This window comes from Sinocyclocheilus grahami, unplaced genomic scaffold (assembly GCF_001515645.1).
Source record: "Sinocyclocheilus grahami isolate Dianchi unplaced genomic scaffold, SAMN03320097.WGS_v1.1 scaffold1934.1, whole genome shotgun sequence".
Classification (NCBI taxonomy): domain Eukaryota; kingdom Metazoa; phylum Chordata; class Actinopteri; order Cypriniformes; family Cyprinidae; genus Sinocyclocheilus; species Sinocyclocheilus grahami.
Window position 1 is genome coordinate 42,623 of NW_015507113.1, and position 18,202 is coordinate 60,824.

Below are 18,202 nucleotides of genomic sequence, written 5' to 3' on the forward strand. Positions count from 1 at the left end.
CATTCCAGTTTGCTATTTCATCAGTGGCCTGCACTCACTATTATCCCCATACACACCATTTTTGGCCTACAGAAACTGTCGGTGGTGGGGTGCTGGGAGAAATATGGATTAAATGGGCAAATCAAATATCATCTCAGCACAAATTACTCTTTCATTGGTTAATGCCTCAAGGCTGTTTTCCTTCTTCCTAGATTTTGCTCTTCCATGGCAACATTGCAATTGCTTTCACAAAAAAACACTTTTTGTGAATTGCTTTCACAAAAAAAGAGTGTGCGTGTTCCGATCGACAGTCAAGAACAAGTTCACAGTAAATCAAGGTTTGATTAGGCCAACATGTTTTCGGGTCGTGAGATGAGGTGCTCTATTTAACCGCACTTCTCTGTGGCGATTACATTTCCCAGCACCGTTGGATCAATTAAGATATTCAATATTAATGTTCTTTAAATGAGTTTCCATGGCAACATTGCAATTGCTTTCACAAAAAAACACTTTTTGTGAATTGCTTTCAAAAAAAGAGTGTGCGTGTTCCGATCGACAGTCAAGAACAAGTTCACAGTAAATCAAGGTTTGATTAGGCCAACATGTTTTCGGGTCGTGAGATGAGGTGCTCTATTTAACCGCACTTCTCTGTGGCGATTACATTTCCCAGCACCGTTGGATCAATTAAGATATTCAATATTAATGTTCTTTAAATGAGTTGTTATATAACTGTATATATGTATATCTGCCACATGACTCATTGGTTAATCATTCCTGTGTATTTTTACAAATTATATCTCTTTAATTACACCAAAATGTCCTGCTTGTAGAACGCACGCATAAGCGAAATTATAGCGGAGCATTAGCTGACTTCACCTGCTACCTGCCAAAGCTTCATATTACATTACGAAACACATGATCAAATAGTCATCAATGCACAAAGACCTCCATATCAACTCACTTTAGAGCATGTAATAAAGGCAAGCTGTCGGTTACACAACTAGCATGAAATAGTGAGGTATGAAAAGCACTGTTCCTTATCTGTATTTCTGTCTCTGTCTCAGCCCAGCACAGACAAAAATTGTGAAACACTGAAACACTTTTGTATAAATTTCAATGGTGAAAGTGCTTTAGCTGATTTGACTAGAGGACAGCAGAAGGAAAAAATAACAGACTGTAACACCCCCTATTGAATATGAGTCCAGCTTTAAAGGATATGCAGCTATGCCATGAATGAGAGTCTATTATGGCTCACAGAGAAGGTAGAAGAAATGGGAGATGTGCAACCTTGATTATCTCCTGTGTCACCTGAAATGTCCTGAATTCGATGAGATACTGTCTATGATTTTTGTTACGTCAGTTGAAAAGCCAGATGCTTCAAAAAAGCAGCAACATCACTGGTTACCATAGCAACAGAGACTTGAGCATGAAATACCAAAGACCTTTGTGAATGGATGCCTGAGCCTTGAAGGTTCAAGGGGTTAAAAAGTCATTGCCATGGGAACAGAGACCCATGCAGTGCCAGAGCAAGTCCCTGAACTGTGACACCAACCCTCTCTTGAAACCGAGCTCTATTAGAGATCCTTAATGGCCCTTTTGAGACCCCCCCCCCCCACCCCTAAGTGCTCCGGTAGGTCTTAATAATGTCTTTGATAGCTCTCCTACAGATAGGACAGCTAGCGTTGGTCATTTTTTTGAGGCGGAGACCGCAGGTGTAGCAGAGACACATGTGTCCGCAGGCGTAGATGACGGTGTCCACTGTGTTTTCATAGCAGATAGAACACTCGTCCGGCCATGAGCCTGAGGCAGATGGGAAAGTGGGGGATTTAGGGAGACTGACGGGTGAGTTGGATGTTGTTCCTGTGACAGAATGACAGAAAAAAAATTATTACCATTTATTAATTTATAACTATAGCAGTTACTCCAAGCACGTAGATCCCATAAGGCTTTCAAGACAACAAAGGATGCAGCAGTGCCATAAAAATGGTCCAAAATAATCCAAGTCTTCTAGGCCATAAGAAAGCTTTGTGTGAGAAAAAAATAAAAATACAGTGCCATCTTTATCATAAAATCTTAAAATTATTTTAACTTCATGCTTATAAATGACAAATGCTACTTAAAATAAAAAATGTGCACATTTGTGATTACCATTTATTAATTTATAACTATAGCAGTTACTCCAAGCACGTAGATCCCATAAGGCTTTCAAGACCACAAAGGATGCAGCAGTGCCATAAAAATGGTCCAAAATAATCCAAGTCTTCTAGGCCATAAGAAAGCTTTGTGTGAGAAAAAAAAAAAAAAATACAGTGCCATCTTTATCATAAAATCTTAAAATTATTTTAACTTCATGCTTATAAATGACAAATGCTACTTAAAATAAAAAATGTGCACATTTGTTTTTCCAGGAAATCCTAAAATGCAATATATGTATGAAAAGACATGCAGACCTTCAGTGGAGCTGCAGAAGGCAGCAGAACAGCCACGTTCATTGAGACTGGGCTCTGGACTTCCATTGCACAGGCCTGAGGGTGAAAGGGGCGAGGCAGAGGGTGAGCCAGGGCTGGACGGGTCACGAGCATCACCCAAGAAAGTGGAGCCTGAAAATACACGCAGTATATAGACATTTTTAATGTGATTCATTCAATTAATTTTGTTATAAATAATGTTAAATAACTATATGTAATTGGTTCACAGGGCCAAACGTTTGATTATGATTGTGATGGCACAAACTTTCCAGTGCAACCCTGTACCTTTAAACATGACTTCTGGCCTGTAGAACTGTGCTTACTGAGTCAGATATTGTGTAAAGCCAATCAAATCAGAGATTGCTGTAAAAAATTGTGTATGTTTTGTGTAATATATATCAGATGGTCAATGAACATTGATCATTTCAAAATGATCATTCAAGGAGCTGTAGCCTATATTAGAAACTTCAAAACTGTTATTGTAACTGTCACCCTCTTTTCAGAACTATATAGTATTTTGTAATGGCACAGATGCTGCATTTGTGAATGTTATGGGGTGCTTGTTTCACTAATCTAGGTACATTGTTCTGGCTGCAGGAGCTTAGGATGGAATCTGAGTCTGACACCTTTAAAGACAATGCTGGCCTGAGATTCGTTAACAGATCCGACACTCAGGCAACCAAACGAGAAAGCCACCTTGCATTTTAACTAACAGAACTAATCTATACAGCTTGAATAAAATGGAACAGCAATTTGCTCAGTGAGAGATCACCATTTGGAGCGTTTATTGATTTATTCACTGAACTGCAAATAAATTCAGCCAATTTACTGATTGGTTGCTCATATAGCAACATGTAGTGAAAAATACATATTCAGTTTTGTACAAAACAGTACTTTAATATAAGGAAAAAAAATGTTGATATGGATTGTTTTGTTACAATACATGATTAAATATGGTGTATGTGACCAATTATTGGAGGGGAGGGGATCTTTTTAAGTTCTAATAGAATTGTTAATGGAATCATTAGGAAAGTCATTAATTGGAATCTGAATCGGAACCAGATTAATTTCCTAACAGATTCCACCCCTAATTCTGGGGCTTTTAATGTAGTCTGTAGAGTTGAGACGGAATTAAATTGAAGAGACCTAATTTCTAGTATACTGGATCTTCTGACATATATGTGTATGTATATGAGAGGGAGAATTGGCTGAACTGAAACTAAGCTGACCTAAAACCCATGAATACATGATCCTCTGAGGCTAGTGTGTGTGTGTGTAGTGCGCATTTACTCTGGATGAGGTCTATGACAATATTAGATGCAGAGCTCGCAAAATTCCAAAATCCCTGGTAGCCCTTCGGGCAGGCATTCTTCAGATTTTGGTAGCCCAAAAATGAATTTAACTAGCCCAAATAAAATATATTGTATTTTTTCTTCAAATAACAAGTCAAGAGAGTAGGGGTGCAATGGATCACAAATCTCACGGTTCGGATTATATTACATTATCATATCACATTTTGAGTCACAGATCAGATCATTTTTCAGATGAGCAAAAAAAAATATGGTTCTTTATTATTTAAGTAACACTTATTATTTAAAGAACAATTTACTACTTCGATACCACAGAAAAAACTAATAGCATATAGGGATGTAACGATTCACTCACGATACTGATTTCACAATACAATTTTCTCACAATTTATTTTTTAACAAAATGAGATTTAAGACAGATTTGAAAAAAGGTGTCCTTTTGTTATTTCTCAGACCAAAAGGCTGCACACTACGTGAAATTGAAAACGTCAAACAGTATACTAACTTTAAATTTTAAAACAAATCCCAAATCAAATAAATACCGTATTGACCCGAATATAAGACGACCCCCCTTTTTTTTGGAAAAGCCCATCTGAATTAGGACATTTAGGCTATCCATCTAATAGTAGCCTACCAAAATCTTATTAACAGTAGAAGTTACATCTTACTGTAGTCAAATCTGTGTACTGTCTTACGTTTTAAAATCACAAATGGAGTTTGGTCCCATCAGGCTAACGTGACAGTCACGACTTGTGCAGCTGTAAAGTTTTCACAGCTGTAAGGTTTTCTTTTTCTTTTGTTTTTACTCACTATCTTTACAACATGCATTACATTACGTATTTCATGGCACACTTGTTTTATGTGTATTTGGCGCCACCTATTGTTGTGGGTGTATTATTGACATGTCAAAGTCTAGACCCTGAATATAAGACGACCGCGTTTTTTCAGATGTATTTCCAAGAAAAAAAACATTCTTATATTCGGGTCAATATGGTAAATAATACAAATAAAATAAATTTCTAAGGTTTTGCCTGTGTATTTTAATCATGATCCAAACAAAGATGCTGCATACATGTTATTTAGATTGTGAAATTTGAAACAAAAACAAAATGGTCTGACTTTAGCTTTGTGATACTACATGAAAAATCTGAACGAAACAAAAACGGCAGACGGCCTGAATGAGACTCAAATGTTACTCTCGACAGCAGGTGGCGCTTAAACAGCAGGTATTTATAGGCTGCTGCCCCTTTAAGACCGAACAGGGATCCAATTTAATGATGCACATGAAAGACATGAAAACACTTGCCGAGATAGTTATTTTGAGAATTTTGCGTGTATGTGTCTGTTCAAGCTAAAGAGGAATCAATTCTGTGTTCGTGCTCTGCCTGAAACGCCGCTCTGTGCGCGCTTTGAGCACTGAACTGAATTCTTCATGCGCATGAATGGTTTAAAACGCTTGAATGTTAAAATTGGTAAGACTTAGAAACACGTGTAAATTATAAACTATGATCCGTTTCACCCCTACAAGCGAGTGAACAACGCGAATCAAGGAAGGGATTTTATATCACTATTCAAGATAGTCTGTCAGGCAGGGCAGTGATACATTTTGGTAGCCCGACTGGAAAACACAATAGCCCCGGTGTTCTGTCGATTTGTGCTACCCTGTCAGATTTTGCTACCTCCCATTAAAACAGTGGGTAGTACAATTCGACAACGAAAAATGCTACCTGTAAAATTATGGTTTATTAACGTCTACACCTACCACAACCCTAAACCTACCCTTACAGTAATGCAAATACAGTAATTATGTGTTATATTCGCGGTTGTAGCTAGAAGGGATGCAGCTACAGGAGACCAACAATAAAAATTGTTTTCTACCTACTAGAATGTGTTTTATTAAAGTCTACAGCTACCCCAACCCTAAACCTACCCTTACAGTAATGCAGAATGCAGATACATTAAATATTGTTGTTCAGCATGAGAAAAAGGATGCAATATTGATGTGCGCATGAGCAGTAAACCCTGGTAGGACAATCCGGGTAGGATAAAAAACCCCGGGACGTCGGGCTAGCGATTTTGCGAGCCCTGAGATGGGAGTCAGTGAGATTCCACAAGGTCTTGTTTTAGGTCCGTCAGTGGTTTGATTTATATGTGTGTTTTTTGCTCACATTTTTGCATACAGTATGTTAGTCCTACAGCATGATCCTTTATTAAGATGGAGATGGGGTGAGAGGTTATATATGGGGTGGAGTCCACTGAGCATGATTCCACCTTCTTGTCATTCCACACATAGACATATCATAAATCCCCTTCTCTAGGTCTCAGCAACTGGTCCTGGATCACAAGGGCCAGGCCTCTTCAAGAGCGTCTCTACTAGATTAACAGGGACACAAGAACAGCTGAGTCTCTCTAACCTCCACCCGTAGATGGAGAGACTTAAAAAAAAAGAAAGTAGAGAAAGTCGGGCCTCTCTCAAGCCTTCTGTCATGCGTAAAATGAGCACTATGTGCCAACATGGCAGAAATGTTTTTCTGTATTTTGCATACCAAAGGGGTACTGACTAAACCAGCTTGCATGGTATAAACAGTCACATAGTTCATCTGTCAAATAAAGCTGTTTATGCTTAAGTAAAGGTGTGAGCTTCATATGTCTTCACATATGCCCTACGTTAGGGGTCTCAAACTGAAATAACTTGGGCGGTGCTCTGCATTCAGTATTGATTTGGTAAAGTAAGTGTCACTTTTATTCCATTTTATTTTATTTTGATTCCAGAACAAGTATATTTCATATGCACAGTATGCACTGTTGTTCAAAAGTCTCGTATGCTCACCAAGGCTGCATTTATTTGGTCAAAAATACAGTAAAAACAGAACATTAATATTGTAAAATATTACAATTTAAAGAAACTATTTCCTGTTTTAATATATTTTAAAATGTAAATTATTCCTGCTATGGCAAAGCTTAATTTCTAGCAGTCATTACTCCAGTCTTCAGTGTCACATGATTATAATATGCTAATTTGTTGCTCAAGAAGCATTTCCTGTTATTATCAGTGATGAAAGCAGGTGTGTTTCTGTTTTTCTGTTGACAAGTGTGACTTTTCCTGTCTCTGTCTTTAAACCAATCATATAGTGAGCTCTTACTGACGTCATGGGGAAAGCATACGTTGAATGATCAATTACTGTAACTAGCAGGCACCTGCAATAAACTTCTTTCTCGACTTTCTCCATCACTGGTGATGGAGAAATTCGAGAAAGAAGTAATTATGTCTATTATATGCATGTGTTTGTGCATTTCATTTATTAGCACTAGATTTAATTAGTGTTTGCAGGGTGGTGAAATCTAACCGACAGTCACTGCATGCATACGAACAGTCAATATTTGCATACTGAATTGTGATTCAGTCTTCTTCCTTGGATTTATTTGCATTCTGAATTGTGATTGGTCTTTCTGGCGGCTGTCTTTATTACACAGCTCTCTGGAATACTTGATTCTCCTGATCAATCATGGCATTTAGCATGATTGTATAATAAGCATTGTCTATGGCAACATATGGTAACACGGTTACAACGTTCACATCTCTAGTATCATTACGCCGTCTCTCTCTCTCTCTTTTTTTTTGCGAGGTATTATGCTAATTGGTGGCATTTTGCGAATCAAAAAGGTTATCTACTTACACATTAGTAATAATATATTGATTAATATTGTTATTTTTATTCTCTTAATTTACCTAGAACCAAAGTCTAAAACCTAAGATTACATAAAACCTTTTTCTTTTGCAGTTTTGCAAGCTCTGGTATTTCTTTCAGGTTTCCTCATTTTTCATGACTTCATTGTATATTCCCTCTGCCGTTACTGTTGAATGAGCACAATGAGACCATTTTCTAACAAGTAAATTGTTATTACAATGATTTTTTGAACCTTAAATCTTGAAAACAAAAACATTATGCTAAGAGGGGAAATAGGAATGAGAAATAGAGAAAAGAGATGTAAATGAGAGAAAGGTTCTCAAATGAATGTTCTCAAATGAAGTGTGAATCGCCCACTCTCCTCTTCACTTTCTCATTTCCTTTCCTTCACCGCATGCTAATGAGATGGGGTGAGCGCATTGGTGGAGGGAGGGGAACATGCTTCCAGCGACATCTTGGAGAGTGCATACAAAGCTAACAGAGGTCACAGCCCTCCCACACAAACTCCTGTAATACTTCCTGTTTTAGCTGTATATGTTTTCGTCTGCATGTCCTTTGTTTAGTTCAAACTTTATTGAGATCGTGTCAGTCACAGGTGTGTGGGTGAGACCTGGAGCACTGTCTGGTGTTCTGAAAGGTTACTGGAGTGTGCCTGCATTTTAGTTATCAACAAAATTCAAGTTTTGAAATTAATCTGTTGTTACCAATAATAGCAATGGCACAGTATTTTTTTTACATTGTATAACAAATGTCTTAATGATCATTTTAACATTTTTCTTGCTCTCACATTCATGCAAATTGCATTACAATGTTTCAGTGTAACCAAACTCTGACCACGTCCTACAGGTGTTCTCGGGTTCTGTACCCTAGTGCGGTCCCAGGTCCTCATGACAGCTTTCACATGACCAATTTTTAATGTGAACCATGCCCTGTTTTGAACTAAACTGCCTGTGTGAAAGCACCTTAAGTTTGTTTTTTGAAAGTCGGACTAACACACCTAGATAATGCAGATTTGACTTGCTTACCTAGAATCCTCAGCTGCGTGACAGCACCATGCAGTCCAAAGAACATCCAGAGTGGTCGTGAGTTGTCCACACACACCTGCATCCCCACATTGTTACCATTATGACTCAGAATGACTTCCCCTTCCTGTGTGACCAGGAAACCCAGGATATCGCCACTCTGCAAAGCAGTAGGCACCCTGCACACCGCCCAGAATTCCTTACGGTCAACCAGCGCTTCAGGATTGTAAGGGAGGTCACTAGGGCGAAGCACTGCTGGGTCACAGGATGTCACACCGTATGAGAGAGTCCCAGATCGAGCAGGGCTGGACTTAATGACTTTGATGAAGATGGTTTCACCAATTCGTAGTGGGCGATCTGTGAAGACCAGTGTGCGTTCTTCACGGTTGTGTTCAGATCGGGCCACAGTCTGTTCGTTAAGGGTTTTGATGTTGGCACCTCGTAGCTGGTGGAAACGTAGGTCACATTCCAAGGTGTGTGGAAGCAGTGATGACTGCTGGGAGTTCATGGAATTTTGAGGAATGGGACAGGCGACGGGGGCGGGAGGGAGTCGAAGCCTGGCATCATCTTGTTGCAGGTTAAGATCGCAAAGACTGACAGACAGGCGGGAGGTGTCTGCTTCACGTCGTAAAGAGGTGGATCCACGTACTGTGGTGAAGGATCGTGGGCGGAGAAGGTCTGGAGGGACGACTTCACTGTCTGTGGGACAAAAGTGGGATACACAGTTAGCTATCAGTTGTCAGATTAGCTATTTGTATTATACAGTATGGTTTTATTAAATGGTAGATCCTAGATAATCAACAACTATTGGGCAGTTAATCAATCCTACTGAATTTACTGTCTATCATACTGGAAAAAAAAAAGAAAAAAAATGTTTGCCGTGGGCCCTGGCTCAACTGTTTTAAAGGGTTTGTTTAGGCCAGGGGTGCCCAAACTCGTTCCTGGAGGGCCGGTGTCCTGCACAGTTTAGCTCCAACTTGCCTCAACACACCTGCTGGTAAGTTTCTAGTATGCCTATAAGAGCTTGATTAGCTGGTTCAGGTGTGTTTAATTGGGGTTGGAGCTAAACTCTGCAGGACAACGGCCATCCAGGACCGAGTTTGGGCACCCCTGGTTTAGGCATTTGTAAACTGTCCAGCCTGGGAGACCAAGTGAACACCAGCTTGACCAGGCTGGGAGACCAGCTAGATCCCTTTAGTCTGGTTTGCTCTTTTTTATGCTCTTTTATTTATTTAGTTTTTGTTTTTTACAAAATCTTCCTACAAAGATCTAACTTGAGTCCTACTGTTCACATATCTGGATCAGTACAGTATGCATACAGTACAAGTGAATTCAAGACAGCTAGTGTACATGTAACGCACTACTATTTTACATAACAGCTAAAGTTGTTTCCAAAATGGCTGCCAGGGAGTGTCTCTTTACAGTCTTTACCATTTATACCAGTTACTCATTGGCTGCCAGGAATAGAACTTTATAGTAATGTAATAGTAGGCTAGCATAGTACTATAAGCACAACATACCCACTGCTCCTTGCCCATTTGCCAAAAATAGTGCAAAATATGAATGAAATGCTGTGCTAGCAAAGTGTTTGTGTACACCGAATTTAATTCCCCACTCCTAGTAGCCTAAAATAGCGTATTACGGTAGTTTAGAGGTAGGCTAACTTAGTTTATCATAGCTCAGCACTCAAACCAGCTGACTCCTTTTGTAACTGATAGCCCCGCTGGAGTGTACCCTGTATTTAGACCTCATCTGTGCACACAGTGAGGAGATCCTGAGGCCCATTGTTGTGCCATCACCTCATGTTACAGCATTATAATGCACGGCCCCATGTTGCAAGGATCTGTACACAATTCCTGGAAGCTGAAAACATCCCAGTTCTTGCATGGCCAGCATACTCACCGGACATGTCACCCATTGAGCATGTTTGGGATGCTCTGGATCGGCGTATACGACAGTGTGTTCCAGTTCCTGCCAATATCCAGCAACTTCGCACAGCCATTGAAGAGGAGTGGACCAACATTCCACAGGCCACAATCAACAACCTGATCAGCTCTATGCGAAGGAGATGTGTTGCACTGCGAGAGGCAAATGGTGGTTACACCAGATACAGACTGGTTTTCGGACCCCCCAATACAGTAAAACCGCACATTTTAGAGTGGCCTTTTATTGTGGCCAGCCTAAGGCACACCTGTGCAATAATCATGCTGTCTAATCAGCAACTTGCTATGCCACACCTGTGAGGTGGATGGATTATCGCGTCAAAGGAGAAGTGCTCACTAACACAGATTTAAACAGATTTGTGAACAATATTTATATATATATAGGGACAGTTTTCTAACCATATAAAAATAATTTACGTATTTAAATAATAGGCTCCAGCCTTCCTGTGACCCTAGAGAAGATAAGAGGTTTGAAGAATGGCTGGATGGGTATTTTAATATTTTGATATCTACTTTGTGCGATATTTGTTTACAAAGTTTATTGTGAATAAAGGACACTATAAGGTGCTTTGCATTAGCATCCTCACAGCAGTGTTGGTTTGAAAGGCAGAGAAAGAGATGGTTAAACACAAGGAAATGACTAGAAGATTAAAAAAAAAATGTGGAGGTCAAGATGTGTGATAAATAAGTGTGAAAATTGTCTATGTATCGACAATGACCCACAGAGACTGTTGATTAGCTCTCGTCTCCGATAAACCCTCTTAGATCATTACAATATGTGTGAGTGGCTCAGCAAACAACAGCGAAAGAGAAAAAGCAGTTCTCCAACCCTCTATATTTAGTTCTAAAGGACATAACTCATTTCCATCAGGATGAAGGACGCAAGATGGTTTGCTTAGAGATTAATCCCTAAAATACAAGGCTAACAGGTCAGCAAATGACTTATTCCCTAATTATATGCAAGGCTACTGTGCAAACAGAATGGAGCAATATCTGTGACACAACTGTTTTACGATGCTGTAGCATTGGTAATGCAAATAAGTTAATATATATGTTAATGTTATCTGTTAAAATATATATGTTAATGTTCATATATATATATATATTATATAATATAACTCAATATAATTATCTCTTGTTAATTTAAAACATTTTCAAATGTATATCTTGTATGTGTATATGTATTGGTAGGCTATATGTAGAAATGAGCATATAAATATATACTCTAAAAGTAATGTTCATTGTCCTTTCATGTTGGCTATTATAATAATGTTAACGCATAGGTTCTGTTTGTAAAGTGTTGCTTCTCTTTTTTGCTCCTCCTGCTTATGATCCATTGTCTGATATTTGACATTTTCTGACTTTTAAGATCTAGCTGAGATAGATTTGCACACAGAAAATCTGCCTGCCGCATCAGGTGCTCTGAACTGCAAATCAGTCTCCCAACATAAGGACTTAATTTTCCTTATTGATCCTTTAAAAAAACATTTTCTAAGAGATTCAAAGTGTCTTGTGTGGTAGTCTGTACTAATTAGTGAAATATTAAACACTCCTACGGAGAACAAGGGGTTGGCCCAGAGGCACTAACTCTAACTCAACTACAAAATTATAAAAGGCAAGATGGAGATACATTTTAACTTGTTAGAGTCATTTATGGACAAGAAGAAGAAAAAATAATAAAGTCACAAGAGATAATGAAGACAATTTAAATAGGAGCAGGATATTTAAAAAAAATTCTAGTATCTCTCTGGTGGCCTAGTATCTGGAGTATCTTTAAAGATTAATTCACCCAATAACTAAAATGAAAATTATTAACTTTTCTTTGTCAATCCAAACTGACTTCCTTTCTTCCAAATATATGCATTTTGAAGAATGTTCACACTGCTTGTTCACCATTTAAAAAAAGTATATGATCAGGTGCTGTCAAGTTCCTTGATCTCTGCCATAGCTTTCAGATTGTATTGTTGATCGCACATATTCAAACTTGCCACAAAAAGGAACTGGTGTTAAGGACTGATGAAACGCTTTTAAGGTGCCTTCTTTATTTATTTATTTTTTAATCCTCATCCAGCTTATCCAATTGTTTATCCCAGGGTTCTCAACTCTGGCCCTCGAGGTCCACTTAGCTTAGCTCCAACCTTGATCAAACTCAACTGCCAGTAACTTTCTAGTGATCCTGAAGACCTTGATTAGCTTGTTCAGGTGTGTTTGATTAGGGTTGGAGTTAAACTCTGCAGGAAAGTGGACCTCGAGGGCCAGAGTTGAGATCCCCTGGTTTACCCATTATTAATGGTCAGCTTCCAAGTGGTTCCCAATCCTGATCCTGGAGTATGCCCAACTCTGCACATTTTGTTTGTCTCCTTAATAAAACACTTGATTCAATTTATCGGCTCATTAGTAATGACTTCAAGACCTGTAATGGTTGTGTCAGATGAGAGAAACATCCAAAATGTGAATTGTTGAGGTACTCCAGGACCAGGTTTAGGAACTACTGCATTATATTAAATATACCAGCATAGACATTCATCAAAACATCTTTCATAAGGTTTGGGGTCAACATGAGGGTGAGTAAATTACGACAGAATATTTCATTTTTGGATGGACTGCCACTTTAAATTCACAGTTAAAATGGACATACAGCTGAACCCACTCAGTTGGATCGGGCAGAGAAGCGGGTAATGACATCACCAAGGCAGGTCTGGCTGGAGTGTGTTTCTTAGATGAGGCTCATTAGAGTAAAGCCATGCTGTAAACAGGATTAATCCAGGCTTCAGTGTCCCTCACTGCCCTAGACCTGGAGGCACTGATGCAAGCCTAGAATCTAGTTTGAACAGACATGATGCTTCTCTCTGGATAAATCATTTTTTTTGTGAGCAAAACATTTATAGGATGCTTTTGGATGGATGTTATCCATCTATTCCTATGATGTCCATCCCTGTCTCATCATGTTCCTATCTTTTTTTTTTCCAAGCTGATCTTAATGGGATCATATTTCCAAACTGATCTTAATGGGATCATACAATTGTGGGATCTGTACTCTCAGGATTCTGACTGATAACTGTGAAATAATGCTTCAGATGTGCAAAAAAGACACTTTCAGGCAGAAATACATTGATATAATCAGTTTTACAGTGACTATCTACATTCACACAGTCATTGTTTGGGATGGATAATCATATTTATTAAAATATGTGGTTTGAATACTTGTTGAATGAATAAACAAATTCAAACCTTTTTCAGTTCTCGTGAATGTCATCAAAGATGACATTTATACAGTCATCTAGTTTACTTCATTTATATAGTTTTTAGTTGTATTTCGATTTTTTTTTTCTCAATTTGTCCATTTAGTTTGTTGTTGTTTTGTTTTTTTTAAGTATAGAATAATGTCATGAAAATGTATTTTAGGTCAGATTCAGGTTTTTAAATTTTATGTTAGTTTTCATTTTTATTTGAGTTAACAAAAATGTTTTAATTTAGCTGTTGTGAACCGACAATGAGCATCAAATAATGGCAGCATGCAGAAGCACATAACACGGTCTATAGGATGCTGAGTTCTTGAGCCTAGTTGTCAATGCAGGTTCTATATAACTGAGACACAAATAGTCTTTGTCAGTCATGACAGGACGTCTGATAAAGCTGGCTTAAATCTGTCTGCTTTGACCATTCGTCAACAGACTCTTCAAAAAAGGCGTTAGAACGCCTGAAGGTTTGCTTACAGTTTCCATTAGATATTCTCCATTTTGGCGAACAAGTGAGTGCTAATTACTCAATAGACTCGTTGAGCCACTCTGAGGGAGCACAGACATCGACTGCACGCTTGGAGTGGAAAGCTTAAAGGAAAGGAGATGGAAAAACCGAGGGAGGGGCAAAGACGAGAGCGTTTGTGCCAAGATGTCTGTGACCGGTGGCAGCAGCTGCCCCTCTAATTACCCTGCACCTGCTTAGCTGCCAATCCTCACATTTCCTTTGTCTTATTGGCAGCTTTCACACAAGCCCCGGCTATTCTACAATATGACTGGCTGAGACCAGAATGTAATCTCTTTGAAAATATAAATCTCTGAATCCAGGCTTGCACATAAATGCCCAATTTTAGTGATGGGACGCAGCTGCGCTGACCAAAAGCAAACACCCATTTTGATTGTCCTTTTTTGTCTAAGGTGCTTTTTCTATTTAGCACCAGGCTCCAGCACCTGTTGGGCTAAACACAAAAGGCTGTGGAAAATAAGCAGATGAGGTTTCTGATAAACAAAAGCGGCTCTTGGTTCAGTCAGAAAGAGCCTGGATGGGAATGAAATGACCAAAAATGGAAGTGCACGTTCTTTGCTTGGTTTTACTTTGAGGCACTGTATAAGGTTGTTCTTATCGGTTTTTCATTTTTTCTTTTTTGTCGTTTTATCTTCTAGTATACAAGTAACTAGGTCTCTTTTTGTGTATAACTTTTTCCCATTTTAATGAAAGGAAAATTTTAGTTCTGTCTCACAAAGCTCAAGATTGTATCCAAGTTTGATAGAAGTTCAATGTGAACAAAAAACTAGGAAGAGAGTGTGGGGCTCGCATGGCAGTGCGACGCTAATGCATATGGTACATGTAAGTGTGTGTTTGAGGGAAACAGTAGGGGGAGACAGGAGAGGTTTCAGCACAGCTTGTTGGCTCTATGCCATGCTTGGCTGTTGGGTCTCTTTGTTTGGAATAATGGCCACACAGGCAACACGTGGACCTATTGACAAATGATCTCTGGGTCACAAACCTCCTTCCCTGAGGTCATTTCTCACTTTCTTTCTCTGAAACACACACATACACAGCCAAGTACGCTCCGAAAGCCACAAAAGACCCTCCGTGTGGCTCATATCCAAATTTTAGTCAGGCAAACCATGGTTTCCTTGCCTCATGTCTGAAGTCAACACGGAATCCAAATTGACCCATTTTATTTTTATAATACACGTTCTTGGTCTTACTGTGAACGATTCATTGGTGAAGCTTATTCTGAAGAAATACAACATTTGTCTTGATAATCTTTGATCCCATTTTTTGCATCCTGACATCCTTTTTTTTTTCAATCCACAAAAAGTAAAATGGCTAGGCTGATGATGGACCCATTATGTTACGTTGACAGTTTGAGGCTTTTTTTTCTTTTCTCATTTGTATCACCCATTTAATTTAACCCAGCAGATAGGAGACATACTGAAATTTTGCACCAGGACTCTGACCAAGGAAACATGAGAAGGTCTGTGTAGTCCTAAATATGTGGATGTTTATCTAGTGGTCTATAAACTGATGTTTGCCCAGAACTCCCTCAAAGAGGCCCTGAAGAGCTCTGCCTATATATAAGACAGCCACACCTTATCTCGGCAGCACTGTCCATGTTTGGATGTCCCGAGGCCTTTGCATGAGCAAAATGAAGGAAAAGTGGAGTTCTAAGTTTGGAGAAGGGATACAAGGACACTTAACAGCAGGAAAAGGAAGGTGTTCTGTTTTGGGATGGGTCACGCTACACTTTCCCGCCACCTTGAGCACTCTTCACAGAACTTCCTGTGTAGGTTCGAGCTCTTAAAAACAGAATCTGACCTCTTGAAAAGCATTTCTTCACTATTTTCCCCCCTCTTTGGACTCAAAACATAAATACTGTTAAATAGCCAAATGCTGCAACATCTGTTATTCTAATTTCTTTAATTTGTTCCCCCCCAAAGCAATTGGCCAGCCAAACAAATGCAATTACTTCTGTTAATACCCATTATGTGAGCTAGCAAACAACCCATCAGTCTCGCTAAATCACTTTTTCTGGCTGAATTAGTTAAATAGTCCATATTTAAGATATTATTTTTGATGAATTATGCGCTCAGCAGGGGACTTTCAATTAGGGATATTGGCCTGGAATGGCCCGCCGTAGCCAAGTCAAACTTGCACCTCAATCAAATAAATCGTGAGAATCAGTCATATTTCTCAATGAACATTATAGAAGTGGTCCAAGTGGGTCAACACAGAAGAAAACCCTGTGGTGATGCGCATGTACGGTTTGTGTCAAGCCATTCATTAGTCTAGTTGTTTAACGAGAAAGAGATTAATTGTATTTGCAATAAACACTTTTAAAATGGTTTGATCTTTGGTTGACCAGTTACGTGGAAATGTAATATTTAAACTGTTTATCCATTTTCTACCCCTGAACTTAAAAATGAAGAATGAAGCCGTTTTATTATTTAAAAAATAACGCTCTTTCTTACTCTTTCTTTTAGTAGTATTAAAGAAAAACAAATGAACGCAAAGTACATGCATGGACCTATTTGCAAACTTAAATCGCATTCTCACTTTTGAGCACATTTTTGATAAAGGAAAATGAGGAATCTCATACCTCTTGAAATGCATTTAATTTGAGGTATTATTATTTATTAAATAATATAATTACTACCTGGTCTCATGGCATAAACGTACCTGGGGGCACTTTTTAGCGAGACGCGAAGTGCGTACCAATAAGTACATATCACTGCAGTTTCCAAAATAAATGAACACTAGAGGCAGTAAAACTCCGACACCTTTTATTCCTTTTCACACAAATTGACAGCGTTTCGATTAATAAAGTGTAATTTTCGCACAATTACTTGAAGAATATTATGACTTCAAAACAAATTTAATATGCTGGGAGATTTGAAAACTGATGTTTTTGAACGTTAGCATCGCACATATCCAGCTTCATATCTATGGGTTTTCATAGATACACACCAGCATAATGGGCATGCTATGCAGGTACCTCAAATGATCTCAATCATTAGTGAAAGCTGTGCAGTTAGTGTGGGTGTGTGCATTTGTTATTGTGGACAATGTGTTACCGTGTGTGTGTTTCAAACTCACAGGTGCATGAGAAAATGTCATGTATTTAAGCTCGAGCCACTCAAAACAAAGTTTCACAAGATAAGAACGGCTAAAATTACAAGGAAGAATTTATGGCATCCGTACAAATGGACCATAGAGCGTTCAAATTCATCTTCAAACCTCATTTTGCAAATGGTTTACAAATGTTTCTTCCAATTTAGACCAGTTTTTCCATCCCCAATCAAAGCTGTATTTATTTAGCACATGAATTGAGAAAAAAAGGAAAACGTTTCTTTCTTTGTTTTTCTTCTCTAATGCGACATTTCTGAGTGAGAATTGATATTCAACAAGAAAAATGTAGGTCAGGACTTTTATCCACTGGGAGTTTCATCCATCGAGAAAAGTGGGCGTTCTAGACCCAATTTTGCGTTTGCATTTGGTTGCGTAGGCCAACCCCCCTCTTGAAACACTGCTGGGAGCCACTTTTAAAGCTTGGATTGATTCGAGACGGGTCCTTAGAAGTAAAGCCCAGGCGGAGAGCACCACTCCAGCAGCATTGCTTTTTAGTTATCTAAAGACAGAAAAATGGATCTGCTATCATTACAACATACGAAAGTGTTCATTATGAGTCACTGCACAGCATATAAATGTTTACTCTCAGAAACCAATGTGTAAAAATCTGTACCATTAGGGGTACAACAACTTGTCACTAGTTCCCTCAAAGGGGCATCTTTGTATCTTATTTACCCCTAAAGGCTTGAAATAGTACCTTAAGGGTATGTATTTACTACTTAAATGCAACTAATATGCACCTTTTGGGGTTGATAAGATACAAAATTGTCCATTTAAGGCGACAAGCTGTTGTACCACTACAACTTTTGCACATTTTTCTGACTGTTTAGAAATTATAATTTTGCTTTATAATATATATATATATATATATATATATATATATATATATATATTCTATACATATACTATTTTTTA

The 18,202-nt window shown here is 38.6% G+C and overlaps 1 protein-coding gene across 1 annotated transcript in view; it reads right to left on the bottom strand.

Moving 5' to 3' along the window:
- Positions 1-518: 518 nt before the first annotated feature.
- LOC107573405 (E3 ubiquitin-protein ligase NEURL1-like) overlaps positions 519-18,202 on the bottom strand; it is a 28,254-nt gene continuing 10,570 nt past the window's right edge. Inside the window, exons 3-6 of the mRNA XM_016259840.1 lie at positions 17,699-17,786; positions 8,472-9,197; positions 2,430-2,579; positions 519-1,839 (exon numbers count right to left, since the gene is read on the bottom strand). Coding sequence (XP_016115326.1) covers positions 1,598-1,839; positions 2,430-2,579; positions 8,472-9,197; positions 17,699-17,786 — 1,206 coding nt within the window. The 3' untranslated portion in view covers positions 519-1,597. The remainder of the gene's footprint in view (positions 1,840-2,429; positions 2,580-8,471; positions 9,198-17,698; positions 17,787-18,202) is intronic.